At 37.7% G+C, this 13571-nt stretch overlaps 2 protein-coding genes across 2 annotated transcripts in view; one reads left to right on the top strand and one right to left on the bottom strand.

Moving 5' to 3' along the window:
- Positions 8639-12113, top strand: LOC107631355 (inorganic phosphate transporter 2-1, chloroplastic). The gene is made up of 3 exons (XM_016334784.2): positions 8639-9556; positions 10305-10496; positions 10865-12113. The coding sequence occupies exons 1-3, from the start codon at positions 8864-8866 to the stop codon at positions 11705-11707; spliced, it is 1728 nt and encodes a 575-aa protein (XP_016190270.1). The 5' UTR covers positions 8639-8863; the 3' UTR covers positions 11708-12113.
- LOC110270382 (beta-arabinofuranosyltransferase RAY1) overlaps positions 12366-13571 on the bottom strand; it is a 5201-nt gene continuing 3995 nt past the window's right edge. The window contains exon 7 of the mRNA XM_021119626.1: positions 12366-13558. The gene's annotated coding sequence lies outside the window, so the exon portion shown is untranslated. The remainder of the gene's footprint in view (positions 13559-13571) is intronic.

A 13571-nucleotide genomic window follows, 5' to 3' on the forward strand; every position in this document is an offset into this window, starting at 1 on the left:
CTGTTGAAGTAGAATTGTTCACATCTTACCGTCAATAAATAATATTTGACATGACCGTAAAAAAATGTTAATATTAATATTCATATACTTTGTACATAGATCTATGACACAAATAATTTTTATAGCTATATATCTTGATTTTATATTTACACCAAATAGATAAATTTGAATTCAAGAAGTTGAAAATCTTCTTAATCAATGAATATTTTAAACTTAATTATATTAAAATGATTATTATTATTATTTTGTAATATTTTATAATGATGGTTGGTTTAACTTATTATATATTATTAAAATCAATTTTTTGTACTTAATAATGAAGCTAGCATGTCATGTTTGTGAAAGTGTTTTTAAATTTATTCTTTCATCCACTAAATCAAATCAATTATAATAAATAAATTATAAAAATTGATTTAATAAATTTATATGATTGAATAATTTTTTGATAGTATTTATTTTTGTAACTTTAGTTAGAACGATAAAAAATTTTATATGTCCATACGCGGATGCAGGCCCATACATTTTTCAGAGAGTTGGACCACCCTTGCGCCAACACTAAGCTCCTGGCATAACCTCATGCACGCGTATGCGCACTGCACGCATACGCATCGATACGCACAATTTGCAATGCACGCGGACGCGCACATGCCACATGCGTGTCGATCCACTGACGCAGTTTCCAGGCTTATAACCCGAGAGTTGTGCTGACTCTGGGCTAGCACTAAGCCTTTGGCCCAACTCACCTTGCGCGGACGCGCACAGGACGCTTCCGCGCCACTCACTCATTTTCCCACCCACGTGGACGCGCACCGTGCGCGCACGCGTGGATTAAAATGATTAACCCTATCCACGCGAGGAACCCAGCGCAGTCGCGCAACCTTCACTCCCTCTTCTCTTCAACGTTCACTCTTCCCTCTCATTCTCTCAAACCTCCATAGCCACCCCAATCCCTGTAACCACCCACCACCGTGCCGACGACGCCACTACCGCTGCCTCTCTCCTCCAGCCTCTCTTCTTTTCTCTCTTCTGTGTTCTCTCTCTCACCCTCGGCCTCTCACTCTCACTGCTTCACTCCGGACCACTACTCTGCGCGCTGCTCCCTACGCCGCCGTGAGTCCGCCACCACCACTACTGGGCGGCGCTATCATCAACCATCTGCGTCCTCTATTTTCCTTTTTCATTTCTGCTTCAACATCCCAGGTTACATCTTGCCCCCATTGCTCTGTCTTTACTGTTTTTCATTAACTCTGGTATGATTAGCTTAGTTAGTTAGTTGATTACTTCTGCTTGTTAAGATAGATAGAAATGTATGTTGTTAGTTAGCTAGGTTGTGGTTAGATGATCATAGGCCTGATAATTGCTCCGTATTTGTTAACCAACATGGCTGATTGTACATTGCCTTGTTGAATAATGGATGGTGTGTTCTTCTGTGTGTATACATCTTGTTATTGCTATGCTGCTATGTCACTGCTGCCCTGCTGAATTCTAGTTGTTGAGTTGTGTTTCATGCTGTCTGTGTATGTATTCCATGCTTCTCTCCTGCTTGATGAAATTCCTGGATACATATATGAATTGTTGTTGCTTTTTGTTATTCGGGAACATCCGAATTACTACCGGAATGCTGCCCAAATTTCTGGAAACTGTTTGTTCTTGAAACTTGACACCTAGAACCGAACTTGTAACTTTTAAAATTCAGATTTCTTTACCTCGCCAAGTTCAGTTCATAGGATGAATTGGTCGGCATTTTCATATCTTTACTTTGTTTCCCGTGATATCATTCGAACCTTTACGTGCTTTCACTTTTCAAGTTAATCAAATGCCTTTTGAATTGTGCTACATTCACCATTTGATTTAACTTGACAATTTTCTTGAACACGGTTCGCTCTTTTACAATAATTGGTGCATTTCACTTGTGTAACCCACTTGATTCAAATTGGTTTCTAACTTGGTTTATGTTACACAAAGTGCATTTTACCCTTGGTAACACCAATTATTGCATAATACGCGACCGTGACATTGATTGATGACTTACTTTCAATTAATTGCTTCTTTTGCAATCTCATATTTCATCATCAATGACTTCTTCTCCCTCATGATTGTGAGTATGCTCGTTATCCTTAATTTTGTGCATTTTTCTTAATTAAGCAAATGATCGTCACACCCCTAACCTTTGAACTAGTTTTTCTAACTTTTAACTTGCCTAACATACTGATTTTCTTTTTAGTTTTCAACTAACTCTTTAACCATTCTTTTTTGGTATGATGCTCATTGAGCTTAATGAACAAGCATGATGTGATTGTTGTTGCATTCTTGGTTTGTGACCTTATTTTCTTTTCTACCTTGTGATTACTGGCATTCCAAGAATTATCTCTTCTTCACTCACTTCATGAATATATCTTACCTTGCTTGCTATTCCTCTACTTGGCTAAATGCTTATATCATATCGCATATGTCTTTTACGATGTCGAATAGAGGAAAAGCCAAGACTACTACCTCAAGAAAACGGAAGGCACGTCATGCCTCTACTATCTCCCCTAATGCCAACTATGCCAAGAACCCACTTAATGAAGTGGATAAGGAGAATCAGCAGCTACCGCCCACTGACACAGCCAGGTTTTCCAATCTGTACTGTGAGCTTCGTTTCCCTACTTATCGGAAGAAAAATTTGAACATTGAGAAGAAATTGGCCCTGCCCAACGACCTGAGATGCTCCATTAATCCCTGTATTCAGGGATTGGGCTTAGGCTTTGTTGATAGGGATTTGGGAAGAATAAACACTTCATGGGTTAAGGAGTTTTACTACAACTTCTTTCGCACAACTCTTGATTCAGTCCACCTAGGGCAGATCTTAGTGACTGAGACTGCTATTGAGGGTGTATTGCATTGCCTACCTTGGACTGGTGACACATGTGCATACCAGCAGGCAGAGATAGCAATAAATGCTATGACCTTTGATTATGAGGCACTGAAGTGCGTTATTGCCACACCGAACACCCCTTGGGCGATGGATTCTGACAACAAGAGGCCCAAGGGGATGTTATTTACTTATCTGTCTAGAGAGGCTAGGACTTGGCAACAGATATTCGCCCACTATGTCCTGCCTACTACCCATTTTTTTGAGATTCCGATGGATATGCTTCTTCTGATTGGTTGTGTTATGGAAGGGAAGGAGGTATATATACTTCCTCCGGTTGATCAGGCGATGCATGTGGCGAGCACACATCCGTGGCCTACTACCATTTTTCACATTGATCACTAGGATGATTGAGTTAGCCGGTGCCCTATGGAGCGACGATGACGTGACACCACCCCCAGACGACGACAAGGATGTTACTATTCCGTGGGGTACATGGGTGCACGAGAAGCCCCCATCCAGGCGCCGCTCTCGAGCTAGAGCAGCAGTAGAGGCAGCTAGACCTTTATCTTCTACCGCAGCGGCAGGACCATCTTCTTCAGCAGCAGCAGTAGCACCTTTACCACCACCAGCACCCGAGCCGACCTATCTTCTGGTTCAGCGTCTGGTTCGATTCATGGAGCGCAGTGAGCACCGTATTATGCGGCATCTTGATATAGTGGATCAGGCATTTGCAGCACAGGGTGTTCAGTTACCCCCTCTTCCCGACTCTCCCACTTCCGATGAGGAGGATCACGAGGCAAAGCACGAGGAGGAACATGTTGGGGAACCGACTCAGCAGGAGGCACCTCCACAGACGCAGGCTATCCAGGATACTCAGCAGTCTCCCGAGGAGCCAGTGCCCCAGACTGAGCCCCAGCCGGAGCCAAATGCGACTGTTGACCCTCACCATGAGCCCGATCCGTAGCATTGGGGACGTTGCTTCATCTTAAGTGTGGGGAGGTCACCATCGTCGCCGTCGGTGAATTTGGTGAACATTTTCGGACATTATCTCCTAGTTTATGTTATTTTGTTTTATTTTGCACCTTTTGGATCATTGTACATATTAGTATTGTGGATTGTGGATACTTTTGTTTAGTTTGTTGGATTTTACACTTTTGCTTTATATATGCACTTTTGCTTTATATAGTTGTTTTAGCTTGTTTTAGCTTTTGGTTGTGATTAGAAAAATATTTTGAATTGTTGAGACCTAGTTGACCCTTTTTACATATGACACCGTTTTGATTGAAAAAGGGATTAACTAAGAAATTTTTAAAATTTTTCAATCACAATATTGCATTTGCATTTAGAATAAGCCTAGCCAAAACAAGGAGATCTTTCCAAAGAATTTATCTATAGGGCACCACCCCAATTGATTGAGAAATTTTTGATGAACTTGCATGAATTCATATTTTATGATGCATGTCTTGAGCTAAGAACACAATAATCTTGAGTTTTGAGCCTAATTGTGTGGTTACATCTTATAACCACTTATTTTCCTTCTTGTGTGAAATTGTTCTCTTCCCATGATTGTGATAATTGATTTGCTTAATTCTATATGTCCAATTATTCCTTGTATTCATACATTTATATGATTGAGGTCATTATTTCACTAGTTCACTTACCCAAATAGCCTACCTTTTACTCTCCATTGTCAACCAATTTTAAGCCTACGCTATACCCAATTGTTCTTCATTTTAGCACATTACAAGCCTAAAGCGAAAAACAATAAAAATCCCTTGTTTAGATCTTTGATTAGTCTATGCTAGTGAGAGTGTTTACTATTCAAGTTTGGGGAGATTGGAAACATTGGTTGGGATAAAAGGGTGTTTTGTATTTCTATATTTGGGAATTAGGTGCATACCCATGTATTGATTAAATGTATAGATCTTATACATTGATGTTCCTGTATGTAGCTTGAAAGAAAGAAAAAAATGAGAAAAATAAAAGAAAAAAAAATTAAAAAATAAAGGTGAAAAAAAAAAGAAAGGAAAAAAATGTGAAAAAGAAAAGAAAAAGAACAAAAACAATAAAAATGGGACAAAATATCCCAAAGTAGAGTCCAATAAGAGTCAATGCATAAGTGTTGTGAAAATCAAAAGAAAATGCACGAGTATGTGAAAAGTGAAGGATGTGTAGTTAGGTTAGTACTTAATTGTATAGGTTATTATATAGGTTAGGTGGGAAAGTTTAGGTTAATCAAAGATTCAAATTCTAGTCCACTTATCTATATATGATCCTACCTTGACCCTAACCCCATTACAACCTTATGGAAAAGACCTCATGATATTTGTATGCATGCATTGAATGATTGTTGATTGTTAGATGAAGAACAAATTTTGAAAAGCATGATTAGGGGAGAATTGAGTGAATCAACCCCTAAACACTTGAGTGAATAGAGCGGATACACATCCGGTGAGGGTTCGATTGCTCAATTACATGTATTCACCACTATCATCTATATTCATGCAAATTTGTAAATCCTTTTGATAATTCAATATAATTGTGGGTTGAATTTGATTTCCATTGTTTAAGCCCTTGTGCTTACATATATTCTCTTGGAGGTTGATTTGTTTTGACCAAGCATCTGCATTCATATAGTTAGTTGCACTTAGATAGTTTGCATTTAGATAGTTTAGTTGCATTGAATAAATGTCATACCCTTTGCTTCATTCTTGGTTTAGCATGAGGACATGCTAAGGTTTAAGTGTGGGGAGGTTAATAAACTCCATTTTTAGGGTTTATCTTGTGTTGAAATTAGAGCATTTTGATAACCTTTCCTCACATTTATTCAATGAAATAGCATGATTTTGTGATTGTCTCCTTATTTGTACTTAGATGTGAAAACATGCTTTTTAGACCTTTAATTTGATTATTTTTTATCTTCCTTTGATTCCACTAGATGCCTTGATGTGTTTGTTAGTGATTTCTGATTGAAAAGGGCTAGGAAAGGATCAAAGGAGTGAAAGGAAAGCATACAAAGTGGAGAAATCATGAAAAGTCAAATATTTGGAAAACGCCCATGGACGTGCGCGCACTATGCGCCTACGCGTGGATCGCGAAATGCTCCATGGATGCGTACGCACGTTGTACGCGAATGCGCCGAAGGCCGCACGTGATTCTTTTAGTCAAACTCGTGCCTGGCGATTTTAAGGGGTTTCTGGCCCCATTTGGAGCTGAGTTTTGGGAGAGAAAAGATAAAAGGAACCAAGGATTAAAGGGGAAGGAATCACTTCACACCATGAGACACACATTACAACTTTAGATCTAGTTTTTAGTTTAGTTTTCTAGAGAGAGAAGCTCTCTCTTCTCTCTAGAATTAGGATTAGGTTTAGGTTAATCTCTCCTCTTAGATCTAGGTTTTAATCTTTGCTTTCATCTACTTCTACCTTTTAATTCTATGTTTCTATATCTTGTTCTTTCATTCTCTTGTTGTAATTTCTTCTATTTTGTTTCTATACTTTGTTGTGGATCTACTTTTGTTTCTCTTATTTTTTTTTAATGCAATTTATGTCAATTGTGTTTTCTTTGATTGTTGTTGTTAATTCTTTGCATCTAATTGTTGTTAGAATTCATTCTTATTGTTAAAAAATAATTTATTTTTTCTTGAAAATAGATAAAATTAACATTAGTTAACACAAAAAAAATTAAAATGGATTAAAGTGAGGTTTTTTAAAAGTTATAAAGGAGAGGAATTTACATTTTATAAATAGAAAAGATGAGAGTGTCATTTTAACATTTCATAAGAGAGAAAAGTGATATTTTCTCTAAAATAAAATATTCTTTTTACGGACTCAAATATGCTACAGACATAAACACTTAATTATGAATCAATATCATTAATCTTACTGGTAAACAGAAAATAAAAATTCAAAGTTACTCTACAATCAACAGGGGCGAAGCTACATACATTAAAAGGGGGGCAATCGCCCCCCTAATTTTAATTTTTTACATATAAATTATATGTAAATTTCAGTTTAGCCTTCCCTTAAAATTTTATTTTAATCTTATTTTATTGTGTAAATATTTTTGGCCCCCTCTAATATTTCATCTAGCTCCGCCCCTGACAATCAATAAAATTTACATACATTACAATCTAAACTTAACACGTCAGCATGTAATACTTATTTTGGGCATCCTCACAAGAGAATTTCCCTTCAACATAACCATTTCCTAATTATAGTTTATAGGTAGCATATGCAGTTTTCAACAAGACATACATAGATTGTAGTGCCACTCTTGGGATTTGATTTTGGTCTTCATGAAACGACTCACCGCAGTTGTTCTTCCAACTATATAAGGGGCCACGGGGAGGGATGATGCTACTTTTCATTAACGTACCACAATATACATGGCCACTGCTTTGCTGCTTGTATACATAACTTATGTACGTAATCTTAAGAGTTAACACCTATTCAGTGTGAGATAAATCACATACAATTACTCAATATTTTCAAGTTATAATAAAATCAAAATAGTTATTATTGTTTGTGGGACTTGATTCATGCGAATTGGGGATTCTTGCTCACCAAATATAGCCACAAGTTCACAACTCAGCACATTCTATTCTCAAAAATTTTTTCTTTTTTTTTTTTTCAAATTTTTTTTGGGTCTACAAATTCTTAGATGTGACGTTCGAGCTTCCTTTTTTTTTTCCCTCTTGGAGCTTCCTTTTGTTTTTGGTCCTCAGTGCATAAGCTTGCTCAATGTAAGCATATTGGATCTACGGAAGGTTAAGCCCATTTACAATGGGGGCAAAAGTGAAGAAGAGGCCCATTTATTAGAAAAATCATGTCTAATTTTTTTACCAAGTAATAAATATCCTTAATTAACCAAGTTGGGTTGGTCTAGTGGTTAGCTCACTAGTCCGCTTAAGCAAGTGTCGGGGGTTCGAATCCCGCCTTGTGCATGCAGCAACCCATTGGCCAGCGGCAAACCCTTAAATGGAGCTCAGTACCGCGACGGATTAGTCCTTGATCTGCCGGGTTGGGGGATACCGTGGGAAACCAAAAAAAAAAAAAATAATAAATATCCTTAATTAACCAAAAAAAAAAAAATCCATAAAACCAACTTGAATTGGCGAGTAATAAATTAATAAGAAAAAAAGGTATATATGTGAAAAGTTTTAACATTTTGGATGGTGAAAGAAGGCTAATAGGAGAATAAGCTCATGTGAACTTGTTACTGGTATATGTTGATATGTATGTAGTAAGAACTAACCATGTTACGTGTATATTAAAATTAACTATTAAAATTAATTAATAATATAAAATTTATGTTCAAATATAAAATATATATTAAAAATAAATTAAACAATACATATATTTAACATAAATACATAGTGACTGATTTTAATAATTGATGTCAAATATGAAAATAATATTTTTGAATACAAAAAAGAATAGATTGTATAAACCTCTGTATTACTATAAGAAAAATAGCAGCATTAATATGAACAAACTCAACGCATTAATAAGGAATGTTAGGCAATGATTACTAGACATGTATGTATTTAACAAAAATTGCGATTCTTGATTCTTCAATGGATAGTGACAGTGATTTGTGACATGATCTGTGAACGTACGTAACCCATGGATAAACATATAGCTTATCTCCCCTTATACTAAGTTACAAATTTGATTTATTTAGAACTTGAAAGAATTGTCAATGCAAGTTCATGTGTAGACGTGTAACTCACTCGGACACACTTACACTATTTGAGAGAGGATAATGGTTCCTTTTTCCAATTTCAAGTTTCAACCATAAACATTGATTTTTTTGTTGCTATATGGTCTAAGGATATATGGTTGCTGAGGAACAATCAACAATCACCACTCATTTCTTCCATTAACCAAACCAACATTATTCCCATCTTTCTTTCTTTCTTTCTTTCTTTCTCTCTTTCTTCAATCATGGCCAAGCTTCCTGAATAATCCCATTCAGATTATACTAGTTAGTTACAAAGAAGACATGAATCTCTCAGCTTATCGCCTCTCTTCAACAAAATCTCCTTCTTTTCTTCCAAGAACTTGTTATCATACCAAAATAATCAACCCAACCACTACTAACACTCTCCAACAAAAGCCTTCTTTCGCCATTCTCAGGTTCAAAGGAGCTTCAAATAATAGCAAACTCTGGGTGAACCCTTTCGCTACCTTATCATCTTTCGCAGAAGGGGAAGAAGAAGAAGAAGAACTGAATGGTCAGCATTCAACAGCAACAGAGAACAAGGAAGAAAAAGTAACAGGTTTTGCACAAGCCTTCAACATTACTTCACGTACAGCTTCAGCTATCACAATATGCATGGCAATGGCTGCACTCACACTCCCACTCTTCATGGGATCTTTGGGACAAGCTTTGCCCTTCAAGACCAAGCTTCTCTCTTACATCTCTCTCCTCTTCGGATTCTACATGGCTTGGAACATTGGCGCCAATGATGTTGCCAATGCCATGGGCACTTCCGTCGGCTCTGGTGCCTTGACTCTCCGCCAGGCCGTGCTCACGGCCGCCGTGTTGGAATTCTCCGGGGCCCTGTTTATGGGGGCTCATGTCACAAGCACAATGCAGAAGGGAATTCTTGTCGCTAATGTATTCCATGGAAAGGATACTCTTCTCTTTGCTGGCTTGCTTTCTTCTCTTGCTGCTGCTGGTACTTGGTTACAGGTAAAAACTATAAATTTCATGCGCTTTCTTATCTCAATTCCAATAATTAATTAAATATACTTTTATTTTCCTACTTGCAATTTGCAATATACAATGTAAACTGCAAACAAATGCTTTTTTTCTTTTTTCAGTGTGATTGATAATGTGAATTTTTCCTAACATAGTACACTGTTTCTCCAGTTGTTTTACTTCAGCAACTAGAGTATTAAAGAATTATAAGTAGACAAAAGGGAAAGCTAATAACAAGATGGCTAGTGAAATTGTAGTTATCGAAAGATCTGTTATTTGAATAACTCAGCTGGATTCAAACACCAAATACTATTCCCTGCCTAGAATTTCAAAGTCAATGAATCACTTTTAATAATCTTTTTGTTATTGGAAAGACATTGGTATAATGTCCCTTGAGTATAATTTGGTACCAACATATAAAGTGTGCGGCTACTTGATTATTTGTCTAGATTTTTTAGTGTAACATGTATGATATGTTCAATGCAGTTTGTCTCCTTTTTCTTTTTTCCCCCCTTAAGATTCACAATAGTGTTGCTGTAATCAGAAAGTTAAAAAAGGATGAACAAAAAAAAAATCAACATTAAAATTGATGATTATGTACTTTTAAACATAGTTTTGTTTATATTTACAACTATAAAATGAGCCTTTTTGACAGTTACTAAAGAACAGAACAGAATGATGTATGCAAAGAAGCAATGCATTTGAATAGGTATTTATGTTATGGTTTTGTGCAATGCAGATTGCATCATACTATGGTTGGCCAGTATCTACTACACATTGCATAGTGGGAGCAATGGTGGGGTTTGGTCTAGCCTATGGAGGCGCTGGAGCGGTTTTTTGGGGTTCGCTGGCGAGGGTGATTTCTTCTTGGGTTATCTCACCACTAGTGGGAGCAGCTGCGTCATTTCTTGTCTACAAATGCATCCGGAGGGTATGCTCTTTAATGCAACTTGCAAAACATTCAAGGTTTTAACTTCTGCTGATTTGGTTTCAATGATATATGATACTTCAGTAAAATTAATAATCAAAATGTTAAGAAAAAAAAAGCAGTATAACATAAGGCTTTTATAGAACAAGGCAGATAATTTACAACTAAGTTTAGACTACTCTATCTGTTTTACAATTATGACATGGGAAATAGATTTGATGGTCAGCACAGATTTATAAAACAATCTTAATAGTTGTGATTTGTGATCTCATGCTTCTACCAATTACAGAAACTTTTTAATTACAAAAAGGAGATCATGAAAACTGCTATTTAAGGTCTCCAGAATCTTATGAAGTTATTTTGGCCTACAGTTTGTGTACAGTGCACCAAACCCAGGACAAGCAGCAGCAGCTGCAGCACCAATTGCTGTATTTCTTGGAGTAACTGCGATTTCCTTTATGGCATTCCCTCTTAGCCAGAGCATTCCTTTGGCTCTGGCACAGGCCTTAGCTTCCGGAGCGGCCGGTGCTTTTCTTGTCTACAGAATCATCAGAAGACAACTTGGACATCTTCTTGCCAAGTCAAACACTCAAGAAGAACATCCTGAGACCAAAGAAGACACTACTGTCCACCAAAACATAGGAGGATTACTATCTGATGTTGCAGGTCCAAAGGGTACTCAACTGGAAATAGTTTATGGTGTATTCGGCTATATGCAGGTCCTCTCAGCATGCTTCATGTCGTTTGCTCATGGTGGCAATGATGTCTCCAATGCCATAGGTCCATTGGCAGGTGCACTAGCTATCCTTCAAGGTGCTGCCAAAGGAGGCACTGCTACTGAGATTGTTATTCCAATCGATGTTCTTGCTTGGGGAGGATTTGGAATCGTCGCGGGGCTAATGATGTGGGGTTATAGAGTGATAGCAACGATTGGGAAGAAGATAACAGAACTCACACCAACAAGAGGTTTTGCTGCTGAGTTTGCTGCAGCTTCTGTTGTTCTGTTTGCTTCAAGGTTGGGGCTACCAATCTCAGCAACACACACTCTTGTAGGTGCAGTTATGGGGGTTGGGTTCGCCAGGGGTCTCAACAATGTGAGAGCAGAAACTGTGAAGGAGATTGTGGCTTCCTGGGCAGTTACTATTCCGGTTGGCGCTGCGCTATCTGTGTTATACACATGGATCTTGACTAAGATTTTGGCCTATATTTTATGAGTTGAGTTCAAAGATGTGAAGAGTGCTTGTGTTTTTGAGATCAATAAATTCATCTTAGTTGCGCCGACTTTCACATGATTTTTTTTTGTGGTATGGATTGGAGATGAGGATTGATGTGGCAGCACAGGTACATTGGGGTAGGTTCTTAACTAAGTTGGTGAGGGATGAATCTTTTATGTTTGGATCCTAAGCCAAGCCTGTGATTAGTTATGCTGATTTCCCATCAGAGATGAACTTACCAAGATAATGTGAGTGACAAGTTGTCTTAGTAGGTTCATGTTACAACTACAGGTTAAAATCAAAGCTTCAGCACAAGCATTGGAAATACATTATATCTGTACTTAATAGATTCACATTAACATTTTTTTCTTCAGTCTATTTCTGTTTATTCGATTGTGTTTCTAGACTTCTTGATGTTATGAAAATTTTGCAAGAGTAGTAAATCAGGCAAGTAGAGCTGAAGTATGAGATGAGCTTTTTTAAGAAGAAAGAAAATTTGTTGAAGATAAACAATGCAGCTAATACCAAAGTAGTAACCAGTAACATCTAAAGCGATGTAAAAAATTGTCCGGTTCAAATTTGGCATTATAAATCCATATTCCATGCAAGAAAATAAAGAAGATAAATTTGAATATTGAGTTGTGATAGAGATATCATAATCCAAAAAGTAGCAGCTGAGGCATTGTTATTCCAAAACTGATTCTACATTTTTACCAGTATTTTCATGTAAATTGCACTACACATCTCCCTCATTTCTAATAAAGTTTCTATCTTATGCATAAGTAAACAGTTTTATCAAATACAAGGGTGGAGATGAGTTTTAATTTTATTAAGAAGATGTAGCAGGACCTATTAGAAATCAGATCCGTGAGATGAAATCAGTAATAAGTGGCAGGCAAGGCATAATACCATACCAGAATAGGGAGTTACACAAAAGAAAAAGTAAAACCTTAGCAAAATATCATGGTGATAGCTCTTTCACACTTGGGAGGCTTGGTTGCCATCCCATACTTCTATATGATCTTCCCTTTGGGAGAGGTGGCACAAAAGGACTCCTCCCCTTTAGCCCTTTTGGTCTCGAACAAGGTCTCGCCGATCTCTTCTCCTTAGGGACATAGAAGTCCCTTGCAGAGGAAAAAAGAGACTGTTCTTCCTCATCTCCACCTTGAGATCCATCCACCATTGTGTCCACTATCTCTTCCTTCTCATCAACTAGTCCATTTGCCACTTTGGCTTGCCCTTTGTTGCATTTTCCACTTGGAGACAAAATTGTCTTTGTTTCCAACCTCTTTTGGCCTGCAAATCCATTTGGCATTTTCATGTTGCCATTCTCCTTTGTGAATGTGATCTCATCATGTGTCTTTCGGCCGGCTACTCCATTCTGAGCTTTGAGTTTGTGTCCACTTGGGGACCTGGCCTTTTTGTCCATCTTTTCCACCGCCACCACCCCATTCGACCTACTGGTTTTGCCTTGCGCCGGAAACTTGCGTTTGAGCTTGTCCACATCCTTGAAGGAGATTAGGATGTACTTGTGACCAGGCTGCAAAACCTCTCCTTCATTGAGCACTGCATTGTGAGGATCCTTGAAGACTTGTGGCAGCGCAATACACATCCCATGATGCTTTCTCATCAACTTTGACACCGGAACTGCATGTTTGTACAGATCCTTTTGTCCACCTACATGCTTTATCTTCACAAATAACTCCCTTGATCTTGAGCTTAGCTCTGAGGAAGCCTTGCTTCCTTTGGCCTTGTTTTTCTTCTTGTAATCTTTCTTAGTGTCCTCTACCAGGCCTAACTTGTGAACAACACGCTTCAGCATAGCCTGCAACCGAAAGTTTTGCAGCCTATCTGATCCAACATG

This window comes from Arachis ipaensis, chromosome B03, assembly GCF_000816755.2.
Source record: "Arachis ipaensis cultivar K30076 chromosome B03, Araip1.1, whole genome shotgun sequence".
NCBI lineage: Eukaryota > Viridiplantae > Streptophyta > Magnoliopsida > Fabales > Fabaceae > Arachis > Arachis ipaensis.